The 15,450-nt window shown below is 44.9% G+C and overlaps 1 protein-coding gene across 4 annotated transcripts in view; it reads right to left on the bottom strand.

Moving 5' to 3' along the window:
• The window catches only part of NCAM2 (neural cell adhesion molecule 2), a 483,276-nt gene that overhangs the window by 294,173 nt on the left and 173,653 nt on the right, over nt 1–15,450 (bottom strand). Inside the window, exon 1 of one of the 4 annotated variants that reach the window (XM_063956369.1) lies at nt 9,023–9,326. The exons of the other annotated variants lie outside the window; for them this stretch is intronic. Coding sequence (XP_063812439.1) covers nt 9,023–9,029 — 7 coding nt within the window. The 5' untranslated portion in view covers nt 9,030–9,326. Of the gene's footprint in view, nt 1–9,022; nt 9,327–15,450 lie in introns of those variants that run through there. 4 annotated transcript variants of the gene reach the window in all.

Raw genomic sequence — 15,450 nt, 5'->3', positions numbered from 1 at the left:
ATTTTTATCTTTCTATGTATAATATAGAGAGATAAAAGCTCCTCCCTAAGTTCCTGGTTACCAAATCACCATCCTTAGTATCTTTGCATAGTATTTTCTATTAGGGTACTAATTAGCACAACCAGCTAATTAGTACACTAGTAGAACATAGAGTACAGAGATACTAAGGACAGTAATTTGGCATCCAGGAATTTAGGGAGGAGCTTTTATCTCTCTCCATTATACTTAGATAGATTACAATGGAGAGATTAAAGCTCCTCCCTAAATTTGTGGATGCCAAATCACTGTTCTTAGTATCTCTGTACAGTATGTTCTACTAGTGTACTAATTAGCATGAACAGCTTGTAACGTACAGTGGCAATTTTAATCTTTCTATGTATAATATAGAGAGATAAAAGCTCCTCCCTAAATTCCTGGTTGCCAAATTACCATCCTTAGTATCTTTGCATAGTATTTTCTATTAGGGTACTAATTAGCACAAACAGCTAATTGGTACCCTAATAGAACATACTGTACAGAGATACTAAGTATGGTGATTTTGTATCCAGGAACTTATTGACGAGATTTTATCTCTCTCCATTATACATAGAAAGATTAAACTTGCCGCTGTACGTTACAAGCTGTTCATGCTAATTAGTACCCTAATAGAACATACTGTACAGAGATACGAAGTATGCTGATTTGGCATCCAGTTAAAAGCTGTTCGTGCTAATTAGTACACTAGTAGAACATACTGTACAGAGATACTAAGAATGGTGATTTGGCATCTGGGAACTTCCAGAGGAGCTTTTATCTCTCTCCATTTTACATAGAAAGATTAAACTTGCCGCTGTACTTTACAAGCTGTCCGTGCTAATTAGTACCCTAATAGAAAATACTATAAAGAGATACTAAAGACGGTAATTTGGCACCCAGGAATTTAGGGAGGAGCTTTTATCTCTCTCCATTATACTTAGAAAGATTACAATGGAGAGAGATAAAAGCTCCTCCCTAAGTTCGTGGATGCCAAATCACTGTCCTTAGTATCTCTGTACAGTATGTTCTACTAGTGTACTAATTAGCACAAACAGCTTGTAACGTACAGTGGCAAGTGTCATTTTTCTAAGTATAATGGAGTGAGATAAAAACTCCTCCCTATGTTCCTGGATGTCAAATTACCATGCTTAGCATTTCTGTACAGTATTTCCTATCTAGCTAGAAACCCTGTATCCTGTGCAAGCTAGGCGGACAACTGGAGGGGACCCGAAACACGGTTGCTTCCCGTTTCCCTTCCCAGTGTCACATAAACTAGTGGTTGGTCTGCCCCGAAAGCCAAGAGTCTCCTCTTTTGTATGGTACAAGTCCTGAGTCTCTGGTACACCCAGAACTAGAGATATCAGTACGCAAAGTGGACCCATTTTCCCATAGACTAGAATGGGCCCGTTAATTCAGACCCACCATGGGTTCCGACGCTTGCCATGAGCCTTGTGGGGGTCACAGAAACTTGGGGTTAATACCCTCCGGTAGCTAATTGTCTCCCCTTCCATACCAACCTAGCGATGAAGGCTCCCACCTCCCACGCTGAGAGTCCCAAAGTGCCAACCTTTTTTTTCTATGTTCCCATGACATTCACTTTATTATTTTTTTTTCTTTGTTATACATTCAATGAAAGGGTGCTCACAGGTTTCACATAAATCAGAGTAGGTGGAGGATTTTCCTACATACAGTAGTATACTGTTGCACATGTCTTGTAACCTGATCGGAACTCCCTCCCTGTCTACTGCATGTACTTTGCAGGTTCCCAGGGGGGAAGGGGAAAGTGGGATGGGGGTAGGGCGAGGCAGTGGAAAATACCGTGTTCAAAGAAAAGGCATAATCAAAACCATGGGGTACTTTGCGGTGTATCGTTATGTGCATTGACCTCGCTTATCCCTATCACCCCTGTGTATTTTAGCTAGGGGATTCTGATGCTCCTTCAGCATTGCTTCAAATCTGTGCTGTTACTTGCTTCATAGCCGAGTGCCTCCATGGAGCTAGGAGTCACAGGCGGTAGCCATTTCAATTGAGTTTGCCCTGCTATAGAATTGTATGTGTACCGTAAAGTGCATAGAACCTTGACAGTAGAAACTCTCCTGCAGCTTTGCCCTGCTTTATGTAAAACTTGTGTTTTGTCAGTTTGCCATGCGATCGAGCCCGGTGTAACGTAATGTGCATAGACCTCACTTATCTCTATCGCCCCTGTGTATTTTGGCTAGGGGATTGTGACGCTCCTTCAGCATTGCCCCGTAGCCTGCAAAATCTGTGCTGTTATTTGCTCCATAGCTGAGTGCCTCCTAGGAGCTAGGAGTCACAGGCGGTAGCCATTTCAATTGAGTCTGCCCTGCTATAGAATTGTATGTGTACCATACGGTGCATAGAACCTTTACAGTAGAAACTCTCCTGCAGCTTTGCCCTGCTTTATGTAAAACTTGTGTTTTGTCAGTTTGCTATGCGATCGAGCCCGGTGCAACGTAATGTGCATAGACCTCGCTTATCTCTATCGCCCCTGTGTATTTTGGCTAGGGGATTGTGACGCTCCTTCAGCATTGCCCCATAGCCATCGCTGCCTGCCACGAGGTGGGGGTTCAGGGGTAATGGTCATTTTGCCAGTGTGCTATGCAATTGAGTCCGGTGTACCGTAATGTGCAGACCTAGCTTATCCCTATCGCCCCTGTGTATTTTAGCTAGGGGATTGTGACGCTCCTTCAGCATTGCCCCATGCACAAGGGTTCAGGGGCGGCGGCCATTTTGCCAGTGTGCTATGCGATCGAGTCCGGTGTACCATAATGTGCATAGACCTCGCTTATTCCTATCGCCCCTGTGTATTTTAGCTAGGGAATTGTGACGCTCCTTCAGCATTGCCCCATAGCCTGTAAAATCTGGACTGTTACTTGCTCCGTAGCCTAGGGCCTCTGTGGGGCAAGGAGTCATAGGTGGTAGCCATTTCTATTGAGTCTGCCCAGCTACAGAATTGTATGTGTACTGTACGGTGCATAGAACCTTAACAGTAGAACCGCTCATGCAGCTTTGCCCTGGTTTATGTGAATAAAAATAATAATAAAGTGTCTGGAAAAAACTAACATGCATTTGTACTTTAGGAATCGAACTCAGGACTCTGAGTATAGGAAGCGGAATACTTCACCACTTCGCTGCAGACAGATGAATAAATCCATTGGTTTTGATTATGCTGTAATGACTACGGGATTAGGACGCTTACATACTGTACAAAATTCCTAAACTCAAGAGGCAATAGTGAACTTCTAACACGTCCATTTGCGACAGTGTACACTACTGGTTTTCTGTTGTTTTGTCTGCGGGACTTGGACGCTCACATATTCATAAAGTACTGTAGATGGATCATATACTGTATGCTGTACTATCTGTGTCTGTATCGTATATACTGTATTAAATAATGCAGCGTAATGAGTATTTACTGTATGAAGCGTAATGAGACGCCTTAGTAAAGTAGTCCTTATTATATATTTCAGTATTGTACTTTACGGGAGACCACACGCATGCTCAGTGGTGATTGTAAAAAGCGACATCTGGTGGCTGATCGCAGGTATTACACGTAAAGGTAACGCCAAATGCTCTGTCTGCCTCCGTGTGATTAGGTACGCCTCTCTGTGACTAGGCGCGCCTCCCTACGCTGCGTATGCTCGATCGGGACAAACGCCTCAGCCAGTCAAGATAAAGGTGGCTACATCTGTAACATATGTTTAATGTATAATTCAAGTGCACAGTCTGGAACCTGATCCTTAGAGCAGGAAGGGGTCCCCCAGGCAGTGGGGCCCACCGGTGGTTTCCCCTGTACCCCTGTCTGCCAGTCCAAGCCTGGACCCAAGCCCCCACTGGGCCCCTCTATCAGGCCTGGGCCTGGGTAATTAGTACAAACCCTCCCACCCCCTGGCTCCAGGGGTTTGCATGTTACCATACTGAAGGAGGATATGCAAGAAAGAAATTCTGCTTAATACTGTATATTGGCATTGTAGATCAACTTCTTTAGGTTGTGCATGATTGTAGAAAAATGATGACTAAACTTTGGTAACTGTACTTCATTAAGTCCTATGTCACACATTTCTCTTTATCTGAACTTGATCTTAACAGATGCAATCTCATCTTTGTGAGTAATTTGTCGGATCAAGTTCCAAATGCCATGTCCCCCTCCTTCAGCTTCTCTAACTGCGACTGCCATGAAAAAACCACGTTGCTTTTTGCAGAATTATATGGAAGATGAGTCAACACAGCGCACATCTGGACAGGCTTAAAAAATGACCCAGTATAACTGTGACACCTCTACCATCTTTCAGTCTGTCAATCGGGCAGAGGCGTTTGCACATGTGAGATCACCGTTGTATCCCACTGTTTGCGCGTGTGGTACTGCGTCTGCGTGTGCGCACACTACTGAAGGCTTCAGCATGTGAATGCTGTCGGAGTAGCATTCCATACTGAACTAGGCCCTTACTCCGGTAATCTTAAAATAAGTTCCATTTATTAATGCACCCTAAACAATAAACCATTTAATTTTATTGTACAAGAACACTGGAATCCAAGCTGCTTAAGGCAAATTGGTTATTTCAACAAAACACTCTAATATGTCAGAAAATACTAGTATACCAAAACCAACAATTATTTTGTAAGGCACGAAATAAGCCCAGTTTTGTCATAAAAAAAACAAAAATCAAATAGATTTGTTACAAAATCATTACCAAAGGTTTCCTACAGTTTAACCCTTGCTCAATATAAATGTCAAGCCAATTTAACCTCTCTGCTACCACATAATACAAAATACAAATTATTTTCAGTTCGGCGTACAGTTCCCATACGTTTGGAGGGTAACAATTGAAGAGTCTATTAAAGTGACACTTTCTCAATGGTCCTATTGGTAGCTGCAAGTGTTCAGCACTTTATTATTTTATGAGTATAATGACATAGTCTAACATATATATATATATATATATATATGTGTATTTATATTTTATATTACTGTGTACTAAGGCCTAAATGTATTGAGCGTTAACAACGATAAAGTGGAGACATTTATCTCTCTCTTCTGCTTCTGATAGCAGGTGACATTTCACCAAATCCAGGACCCTGCCACTTGCATCTCTCACATTCACCTGATTCACAGCAACATAGAAACCTCATAAACATCACATGTCTTCCATCACCCTCCAGATCACTAAAATGTGCCTTATGGAATGCACGCTCTGTTTGTAACAAATTAACATCCATCCATGACCTCTTCATATCCAACAACATCAATCTGCTGGCTATAACAGAAACCTGGCTCACACAATCTGACACAGCCTCCCCTGCAGCACTGGCACATGGTGGTCTCCACTTTACACACACCTCCAGACCCGATAACCATAAAGGAGGAGGAGTTGGACTTTTATTTCCCAATCTTTTGCATATACTGTTCTACCACAGGTTCCATAACTCACATTTACATCATTTGAAGTACATTCCATTAGGGTTCACTCTCCTTTCTCTCTGCGTGTTGCAGCTATCTACCGCCCACCTGAGCATCCAAAACAATTTTTGGAAGATTTTTCTGCCTGGCTCCCTCACTTCCTATCCTCTGACATCTCCACCATTAACATGGGTGATTTTAATATTGCTATTGATTGTCCAAAATCTGCTGCGCATGCCTCCAAACTACTCTCTCTAACCTCCTCTCTTGGCCTCTCCCAATGGACTGACTCCTCTACTCATCAGGCGAGCCACTGCCTTGATCTAGTATTCACCAGACTATGCTCCGTCTCTGAACTCACTAAGACTCCTTTCCCCCTCTCAGATCACAACCTTATCACCTGCATGCTCTCCTCTGTTAATTCAAACCCTGTGTTGCGGAAGACCTCCAATCTTCCTCAAACCCGCAGAAATATTAACACAATTAATCTTCAAGAACTTTCCACTTCACTCCAACAACTGCTTTCACCTATTTCTGCATTCACCTCTCCTGAGATGGCTGTATCACTCCTTAATGAGACTCTAGAACTAGCCCTTGATGAAGTGGCTCCAGCTACCCATCACACTCCACGTAGGCCTAGATGTCAACCATGGCACTCCAAATTAACAAGACAACTACAAAAACTCACACGAAAACTTGAACGTCAGTGGCGTAAATCTCGTATTTCAAGTGACTTCCTCACATATAAGACTGTCTACCATTCTTATAAAAATGCCCTGGACACTGCCAAACAAACATATTTCCAAACTCTTATCTCTGCTCAAGCCTCTAACCCCAAACGACTCTTTAATACATTTAAATCACTTCTGAATCCTCCCGCACCTACCCCACCAGCCACTATCAAGGCACAGGATCTTGCTTCCTACTTCAAGGATAAGATTGATAAGATCCGAGATGAAATGGTATGCTCTTCGGCAGCTAGTGACCTGCTCCGTTCTTTACCTGAACCCTCTGGCACTCTTTCTTCATTTGATCCCACAAATGAAGATGAAGTATCATCACTCTTCTCATCCTGCTTTTCTACTACCTCTCCTCTTGATCCTTTACCCTCACAAATAAGTAAAGCTCTGTCTCTGGTGCTAATCCCTACCTTAACTAACATCTGTAATCTCTCTCTCTCTACTGGTATTTTTCCTTCACTCTTCAAGCATGCAGTGATTACTCCCATTTTAAAGAAACAAAATTCTGACCCTAATGCTCTCTCAAACTACCGCCCTATCTCTCAGCTCCCTTGTCTCTCTAAGCTACTTGAGAGACTTGCCTACACTCGACTCACACACTTTCTTAACTCAAACACTTTGTTGGACCCACTTCAGTCAGGCTTCCGTTCCCAACATTCCACAGAGACAGCACTGACTAAAGTGGTTAATGATTTGATCACTACGAAGTCTAAAGGCCACTACTCACTACTTATTCTTCTAGATCTATCTGCTGCATTTGACACTGTAGACCACTCTCTTCTCATACAGACACTACAATCCCTAGGTCTTAAAGACACAGCCCTTTCTTGGTTCCTATCGTACCTATCTAATCGCTCCTTCAGTGTTCGCTTCTCTGAATCTACCTCCTCTTCGCTACCTCTTTCAGTTGGAGTACCGCAAGGCTCAGTCTTGGGTCCTCTGCTTTTCTCTATCTATACTTCATCTCTTGGTAAACTAATCAGCTCTTTTGGTTTCAGTATCATATGTACGCAGATGATACTCAAATCTACCTATCCTCCCCTGACTTGTCCCTATCTGTACTGGACCGTGTCACTGAATGCCTTTCTGCCATCTCATCCTGGATGACATCTCGCCACCTCAAACTTAATATTTCAAAGACAGAGTTAATTATATTTCCAACGGCCAATAGTAGGTACCAACCTGATATCTCTATCACTGTTGAAAACTCGACTATCTACCCTACCCCACAAGCTCGCTGCCTAGGTGTCATCCTTGACTCTGATCTGTCCTTTGTTCCCCACATTCAATCTGTCTCAAGATCATGTTACATGCATCTAAAAAACATATCCAAAATACGACCATACCTTACACAAGACACTGCTAAAACTCTAATCCACGCTCTCATTATCTCCCGTATTGATTATTGCAATAGTCTCCTAACTGGTCTTCCCAAAACGAGACTCTCACCACTACAATCCATTCTGAATGCAGCAGCGAGGCTTATCTTCCTCGCTAGACGTTCATCGTCTGCAGATCCACTCTGTCAGTCCCTCCTTTGGTTACCTGTACTCTACCGCATTCAATATAAAACACTTTTACTCACACAAAAGGCCATTAACCAAACTACACCAACGTACATCACTTCGCTTATCACAAAATATCTCCCAACCCGACCTCTTCGCTCTTCACAAGACCTGCGTCTCTCATCCACACTCATTACTCGCTCCCACTCACGACTGCAGGACTTTCATCGGGCTGCACCCACTCTGTGGAATGCCCTACCACGCACAATAAGACTCTCCTCTAGTCTCCAAACCTTCAAGCGTTCCCTCAAAACTCACCTCTTTAGGCAAGCGTATCAAATTCCTGAACCACCCACATAACTTTCATTAACCTTCCTATTAAATTACATCCACTCTGTACAGTCCACAAATATCCTCACATGTCTTCTCATTCTATGCAAAAGATAGCACCTTTCCTTGTGTACATATGCCTATTTCCCTATAGATTGTAAGCTTGCGAGCAGGGCCTTCCTACCTCTATGACTGTTATCACCCAGTTTGTTATTGTTATTTCAAATTGTAAAGCGCAACGGAATTTGCTGCGCTATATAAGAAACTGTTAATAAATAAATAATAATAAAGAGTAATAAATGGACGGCCAATCAGTTTCCTAACTGACATTTTTTAAATACAGCCTGTGACATGGCAGTTAGGAAGCTGATTGGCTGGTCATTTATCTCTCCTTATGCGTCTCAGATTTATCTCTTGTTAAGGCTTTATACATTTGGGCCTGAGGGAGACATTTACTAAGCAGTGATAAGAATAGAGAAGTGAGCCAGTGGAGAAGTGGCCCATGACAACCAATCAGCACTGAAGTAACATCTATAATTTGCATACTATAACATTATACAGAGCTTCTGATTGGTTGATGGGGCAATCTCTCCACTGGCTCACTTCTCCGCTCTTATTACTTCTTAGTACATGTCCCCCTGAATCACTTAAGGCAAAAAGATAGATACAGTATGAGCTTTAGTCATCCTGGTGAAGATCTGTACCTCTTTACTGAAGCTCTGGTAGCCTCACAATTTCACTTTGAGATTAAAAGAGGTGGGTTGCGTTATTTTGTTGAATACTACCAGAGTTATTACTTAGAAAGAAGATTGGGAATGTGTCTAGTCTTTCCTGTATCGCTCAGAACACTGGGATGCAAGGTAACTAACTGATGGGATCCAGCCAGTAGCTGATCTCTATATATAAGGACTCAAGCTGTAACTTGCACAATGTTAGTCAGTAGTAAAAAGTAGCTCAGACTGACATTTATCCTAGTGTGTGTGTGTGTGCTGCACTGTAGGGTGATTACACACCTGTCATGTCGCTGTTGCTGCCCCTGTGTGGCAGTTGGGGAGTGTCCCAGAGGAGTAGATGCCTCCATCCTTCAGCAGCCCAGTGACTGTATGTAACGCCTGCCTCTTAGGCTGCTTCTCAGCCAGCCAATCCAGGGAGAAGGATCTGCCCTCTCCCTACAACACCAGCCTCCAGCTTTGGGACTGCAGTGCCAGATCAATCAGCCACCCTGCCGCTCAGATTCCTGGGCCAGCTGGGGTTCAGCTACCTCTCCCTGTCGCTCTGCTGCAGGTCCCACACCATGGTGTCTCTCCTCACTCCACCCAGGGCTACAGTTCAACTGTCGTTTCTCAGCCCATCTATCCAGCAACAGTCTCTGTGTCAGCACGTGCCGGGTCCTCCTCCTGCTGACCACACAGGCAGGTGGCTCTGCCTATGCCCCATTTACTCTGAGAGGCAGAACTCCCCGTTTCACATATTCTTACCCATGCCAGGGCACTTTAGGTCTAGTGGTACTCCCTGGTTCTGGGGTACCATAATTTTTTTTAAAGTGTCCTGTATGTGACATTTTTACTAATTTTCATGGAATGGCCTTAATACACAAATAAGAATCTCAGACAGTCTGGGAGGAAATATAAGGAAACTTTGAGCTCCTCATATAAAGTGAGCTCAGACATTGCCAACCTATGTAAACTAGCTATGAAGTACATGATGCTGCCAAGTACGTAAACTCTGCAACAGTGTTTAGCACTGCCGAAAACTCTGAGAGTAATTGACATTGAAAGCTGCTATGAAAAGATATTGAGAAACTGGTTTTCATAAAAAATTGTTCGAGCAATACCATAGCTGCAAATTCCAAAATGAATGTGTAACATTATATACACCGTAAAGGTGCAGAAGGAAGCTGAAGTTTCCTTTGTGGTGGACACAGACAAAATGGCTGACACATTTTAAGCAAAAGATTTTCTATTTATTAATAATGACACTAAATGATGACTACAATTAGTGGTGAGCGGGTTTGGTTGCTCGGGATCCGAACACCCCCGAACTTCACCCATTTTACACGGTTCCGAGGCAGACTCGAATCTTCCCGCATTGCTTGGTTAACCCGAGCGCGCCTGAACGTCATCATCCCGCTGTTGGATTCTCGCGAGATTCGTATTCTATATAAGGAGCCGCACGTCACCGCCATTTTCACTCGTGCTTTGGAGATGATAGCGAGAGGACGTGGCTGCGTTCTCTCAGTTTCTGTGTTCAGTGTGCTGCAAATATCTGTGCTCAGTGTGCTGCAAATATCTGTGCTCAGTGTGCTGAAAATATCTACGTTCTCTGCCTGAAAAATGCTCCATATCTGTGCTGTATTGTAGTATATAGTAGGAGGACAGTGCAGAATGTTGCTGTGACCACCAGTATATATATAGCAGTACGGTACAGTAGTCCACTGCTCTACCTCTGTGTCATCAAGTATACTATGCATCCATACCTGTGCTGCATTTTAGTTGTGCGCAGTATATAGTAGGAGGGGACAGTGCAGAATGTTGCTGTGACCACCAGTATATATATAGCAGTACGGTACAGTAGTCCACTGCGCTATCTCTGTGTCGTCAAGTATACTATGCATCCATACCTGTGCTGCATTTTAGTTGTGCACAGTATATAGTAGGAGGGGACAGTGCAGAATGTTGCTGTGACCACCAGTATATATATAGCAGTACGGTACAGTAGTCCACTGCTCTACCTCTGTGTCGTCAAGTATACTATGCATCCATACCTGTGCTGCATTTTAGTTGTGCACAGTATATAGTAGGAGGGGACAGTGCAGAATGTTGCTGTGACCACCAGTATATATATAGCAGTACGGTACAGTAGTCCACTGCTCTACCTTTGTGTCGTCAAGTATACTATGCATCCATACCTGTGCTGCATTTTAGTTGTGCGCAGTATATAGTAGGAGGGTAGAGTGCAGAATGTTGCTGTGACCACCAGTATATATATAGCAGTACGGTACAGTAGTCCACTGCTCTACCTCTGTGTCGTCAAGTATACTATGCATCCATACCTGTGCTGCATTTTAGTTGTGCGCAGTATATAGTAGGAGGGGACAGTGCAGAATGTTGCTGTGACCACCAGTATATATATATAGCAGTACGGTACAGTAGTCCACTGCTCTACCTCTGTGTCGTCAAGTATACTATGCATCCATACCTGTGCTGCATTTTAGTTGTGCGCAGTATATAGTAGGAGGGGACAGTGCAGAATGTTGCTGTGACCACCAGTATATATATAGCAGTACGGTACAGTAGTCCACTGCGCTATCTCTGTGTCGTCAAGTGACTGGGAACCCCAATTAGTGCACCGCGTACCCTCGCATGGCTCGCTTCGCGTGCCATGCTTCGGGCATGGTGCCTTCGCTTCGCTCGGCACAGATTACCGTTCCAATCGTAGTCCATGTGGATCGTAAAGTATGGAAAAGTTCCCCAAAAGAAAAAAAAGTTAAAAAACTCATGGCGACCTTTTCATGTGTCGACCTTTTATGTGTCAACCATTTTCATGTGTCGACCATGTGTCCATGTCGACCATGTCAATGTCGACCATTAGTGGTCGACCTAATGACTGTCGACCATAACATGGTCGACCATGTGAACGGATACCTATATATATGTATAGCAGTACGGTATAGTAATCCACTGCTCTACCTCTGTGTCGTCAAGTATACTATGCATCCATACCTGTGCTGCATTTTAGTTGTGCGCAGTATATAGTAGGATGGGTGTTAGGTGCCGCAGTCCGCGGCGCCGCTCGCTCTGTTTCCGAGCGACGCTCACGGACGCCGCACCTCTCTCCCTGCCCGCCCGGCGCCTAGCAACGTCAGGACGCCGTGCGTACTGTAGCCGCCGGGTCCCTGGCAACGCTAGGACGCCGGGCATCCTCAGCTGCTGGGTCCATAGCAATGGGGACGCCATTGGCGGACCGCGTTCCCCGTTGCCAGATAGGATTGATTAGTTGCTCGTGCAGCAGGGCAGCTGCACGGCAACTAGTAATTATCGTCTGGGGGCTGATCTTGCTGGCCCTCCTGTCATTGGCCAGCAGGGTCTTTTTATAGGAGCCAGCACACTGCAGCCTCGCCTGTGATAGCTTCCTGTATGCTGTTCCTGCCTTGCAACGTCTGTTCCTGTATCTGGTCGATTCTGCTCCCTGTGCTCCTGAGTCCTTGTTAGGCGCCGTGGTCCGCGATGTTCTCGCGGCCCGGCGCCTAGCAACTAGGGACGCCGAGCGTGCTAGCCGCCGGGTCCCTAGCAACGCTGGGACGCCGTGCGCGCTGAGCCGCCGGCTCCCTAGCAACGGGCGGACCGCGCTCCCCGTTGCAGGGTCAATCAAGTTTACCACACATACACTTGTCTTCTGGTCGTGCAGCAAGGCAGCTGCACGGCATTTATGCTAATCAGGCTCTGAACATCTGATTGGAGGACTCCCTGTTAAATACCTTCTCAGTGCTTCACACAGACGCCGGTAATAGCTTCCTGCATGCTGCTTAGGTTTGCTGAGCGTCTATTCCAGTCCTGCTGTGTCCGGTCATTCCTGTCCTCAGAGTTCCTGAATCTTGGAGTTGTCATCTCATCCCAAGGAGTCTTCTGGTCCTCAATAGCCCGCAATAGTCGCCAGAGGATCTCGTGTGGTTTTCGTGAGTTGCGGCTCTGCCGCGTGCTGCGGCCTAGCCCGCTTCATTTTGTATTCTGTTTCGGAGCATTTGCGGAGGTTTCCGCTTCCACAAGTCCTCTCCGGAACTCGGCGGTGCCGGGTAGGAGAGTGGACAAGTGGGTATTTTGGTTGTCCTTTTTCCTGGCGGTTCTCCGCACATATTCTAGTTTTAGGTTAATTTGTAGCCCCTGGCTTTGTTGTTTAGTTAGAGGGCCCCTTGTTATCACCCTGTCTCGGATTTCTCTTTGTCTCCCATTAAGACCTGAGGGGGCATTGGAGTTGGGCAGACGTAATACGCCCTTCAAACGCGGCTGCCATGGGCTCAAGCAACCATAGTCTCGCAAGAGATTTCTGACAGCACGGGCGAGACAACGGAGTTAGGGCGCCAGGGGCTATTCCCGTTTCCGCTCCCTTTCCCAGCATTACGTTCCAGTGCTCAGGTCCTTGCTATAGGATCTCCCCAGACCAGAGTGCTGGAATCATAACAGTCCTGGAGTTCTGAAGCCGGTCCTGGGAATCCTTCCTGTCCAAGTGAACCTGTTGCAGTCATCTGGGGGTTCTCGCTTGTTGGGGTTCTCTCCCGGTTTCGTGAGTAGCGGCTTCTACCGCTTGTTGCGGCCTAGGCCGCTTAGTCCTTGTGTTAATTTTGTATTGGTGGTTTTTGCGGAGGTTTCCGCTTTTCACTGTCCTCCCCGCTACACATCGGTGCCGTGTGGGGGTGTGGACAGTGGTATCTTTTGTTGTTCTTTTCCTTTGGCGGCGTGCCGCACATATATTTAGTTTTAGGGTAGTTAGTAGCCCCTAGCTTTCTGTTTGCTTTAGTTAGAGGTCCCCTTGTTATTATCCTGTCTCGATTCACGCCTTGTCTCACTCTAAGACCTGGGGGCATCGGAGTTGGGCAGACCTAATCCGCCCTTCAAACAGTAATTAAAAATGTAGTATTCCTTTTTTTTTTCAAAATGGCCTTATTCCAGTGGGATCTTATCTCTTATGAGATGGCCGTTATCAGAGTCACCTGTAAAGTGAAAGTCGGCCATAGTGGGGTGTAGTTTTTAACTCATATCACGTAACTGGGGGGGTATCATAATCAGATTCCAGTGTGCATGAACTCATTTTGTGTGATGACCTTCTTGAAATCAGCGATGAGGAGGAAGAAAACTACAGTTGTGTCTACTTACATCTATCCTCCCTGCACGTTAAACAGTCCTTTTAGTCATGCCATGCCGTGGGGTGACTCAATAGCGCCGAGCTTCTTAACGTGCGACTTTTTCCATTATAATGCATGTTATTCACAAAATGATGCAGATAGGAAGCACAAGAAGTTTATGCCGATTACAATGACTGCCTGTATTCTATGTGCGACCGTGGCTGTATCTGCATACGAAATGGTATGTCTCCTATAAAACACTGTAACATACCATTTCATATGCAGATACAGCTGCAGACGTACAGAGAATAAAGTAAAAAGCAGCACAAATCCTGGAGTATTAACAGGTGCAGTGGGTAATTACCAGATGTTCCAGAACTGTGGTTAAACAGTTCTAAATAGGCATAGAGATATAACTGCAGGGATTCCGGATTTCCCCCAGTAGTCGGTCAGGTGATGTTATAACCGTTTCTCCACTCCACTGCAGTGTTAACTGTACTGTATGACTTGAATATACATCGAATTTGTGTATATTGTAAGAAGATGTCTTAATTTTGTAGACAAATCAAAGTCCGGCATGAAACTATACTGACGGGTATAGAGACTTTCATTACCATGGCAACCGGGACGCTGTTTGGCCGTTGTATGAGAGCGGGATGATGCACACCGCTGCAAGACGTATTTCCGGATCAGGAGTAACGGGTCGCTATGGCAACGGGGATGCGGCCGGACGCAGGGATTATATCGAGGGACGGGTTACCAGGGCAACGGGGGAAGTGACGCACAGGTCCAGCAGAGGACCACGGAACTTTAGGTGATTGATGTATAGGGTCCAGCTGGACCTGTTGGACTATGATTGGTGCCCTGTTTAGTTAAATATCAGGATCTGTAAAGAGAGCTACATTGCACATTTTGCACCTTGAAAAAGAACCCAGCCCGGGGTGGAAACGCGTTGGTGAGATCCAGGGAGGTGACCACGGGTTTGCAGTGGAGTGGAGATACGGTTATAACATCACCTGAACGACTACTGCGGGAAATCCAGAATCCCTGCACTTATATCTCTATGCCTATTTAGAACTGTTTAACCACAGTTCTGGAACATCTGGTAATTACCCACTGCACCTGTTAATACTCCAGGATTTGTGCTGCTATTTACTTTTTTTTACTGTTGTGTGATAATAAATGGTGTTATGCTATATACATCTTTTTTCTTCCATATGATTTACTATGAGGACGAATAGATAAGGAACACGCCAGATTTTGGACGTCTAAACACAAGCGCTGGTTAAGTTTTATTCTCCATTTTTACGTATATTCTGTGCACTTGTGGTGAGGGGTTGGAAGAAACCTCACAGGAGTTTAAGCATTACTAGCGGCTGTTGCGCACGGAACACTGCCATATTGTTTTTTGGTACAGAGAATAAAGGCATGACACATATAATTTTAATAAGCAAATTAAGCTTGTGCGTCCTATTCACATATTGACGCAAAAAAAGACACCCAATGCTAATGGAGTTGCATGGGACATGTCAGCTCACTCACGCCAGTCATCTCCCGCTACATGGCATATTGAGCAGTACGGATGGTGTAATGTTTTGGACT

The sequence above is a fragment of the Pseudophryne corroboree genome, chromosome 2 (assembly GCF_028390025.1).
Source record: "Pseudophryne corroboree isolate aPseCor3 chromosome 2, aPseCor3.hap2, whole genome shotgun sequence".
Taxonomy (NCBI): Eukaryota; Metazoa; Chordata; class Amphibia; order Anura; family Myobatrachidae; genus Pseudophryne; species Pseudophryne corroboree.
The sequence above is the reverse complement of the archived record's forward strand: the minus strand, read 5'-3'. Positions and strand labels throughout refer to the sequence as shown.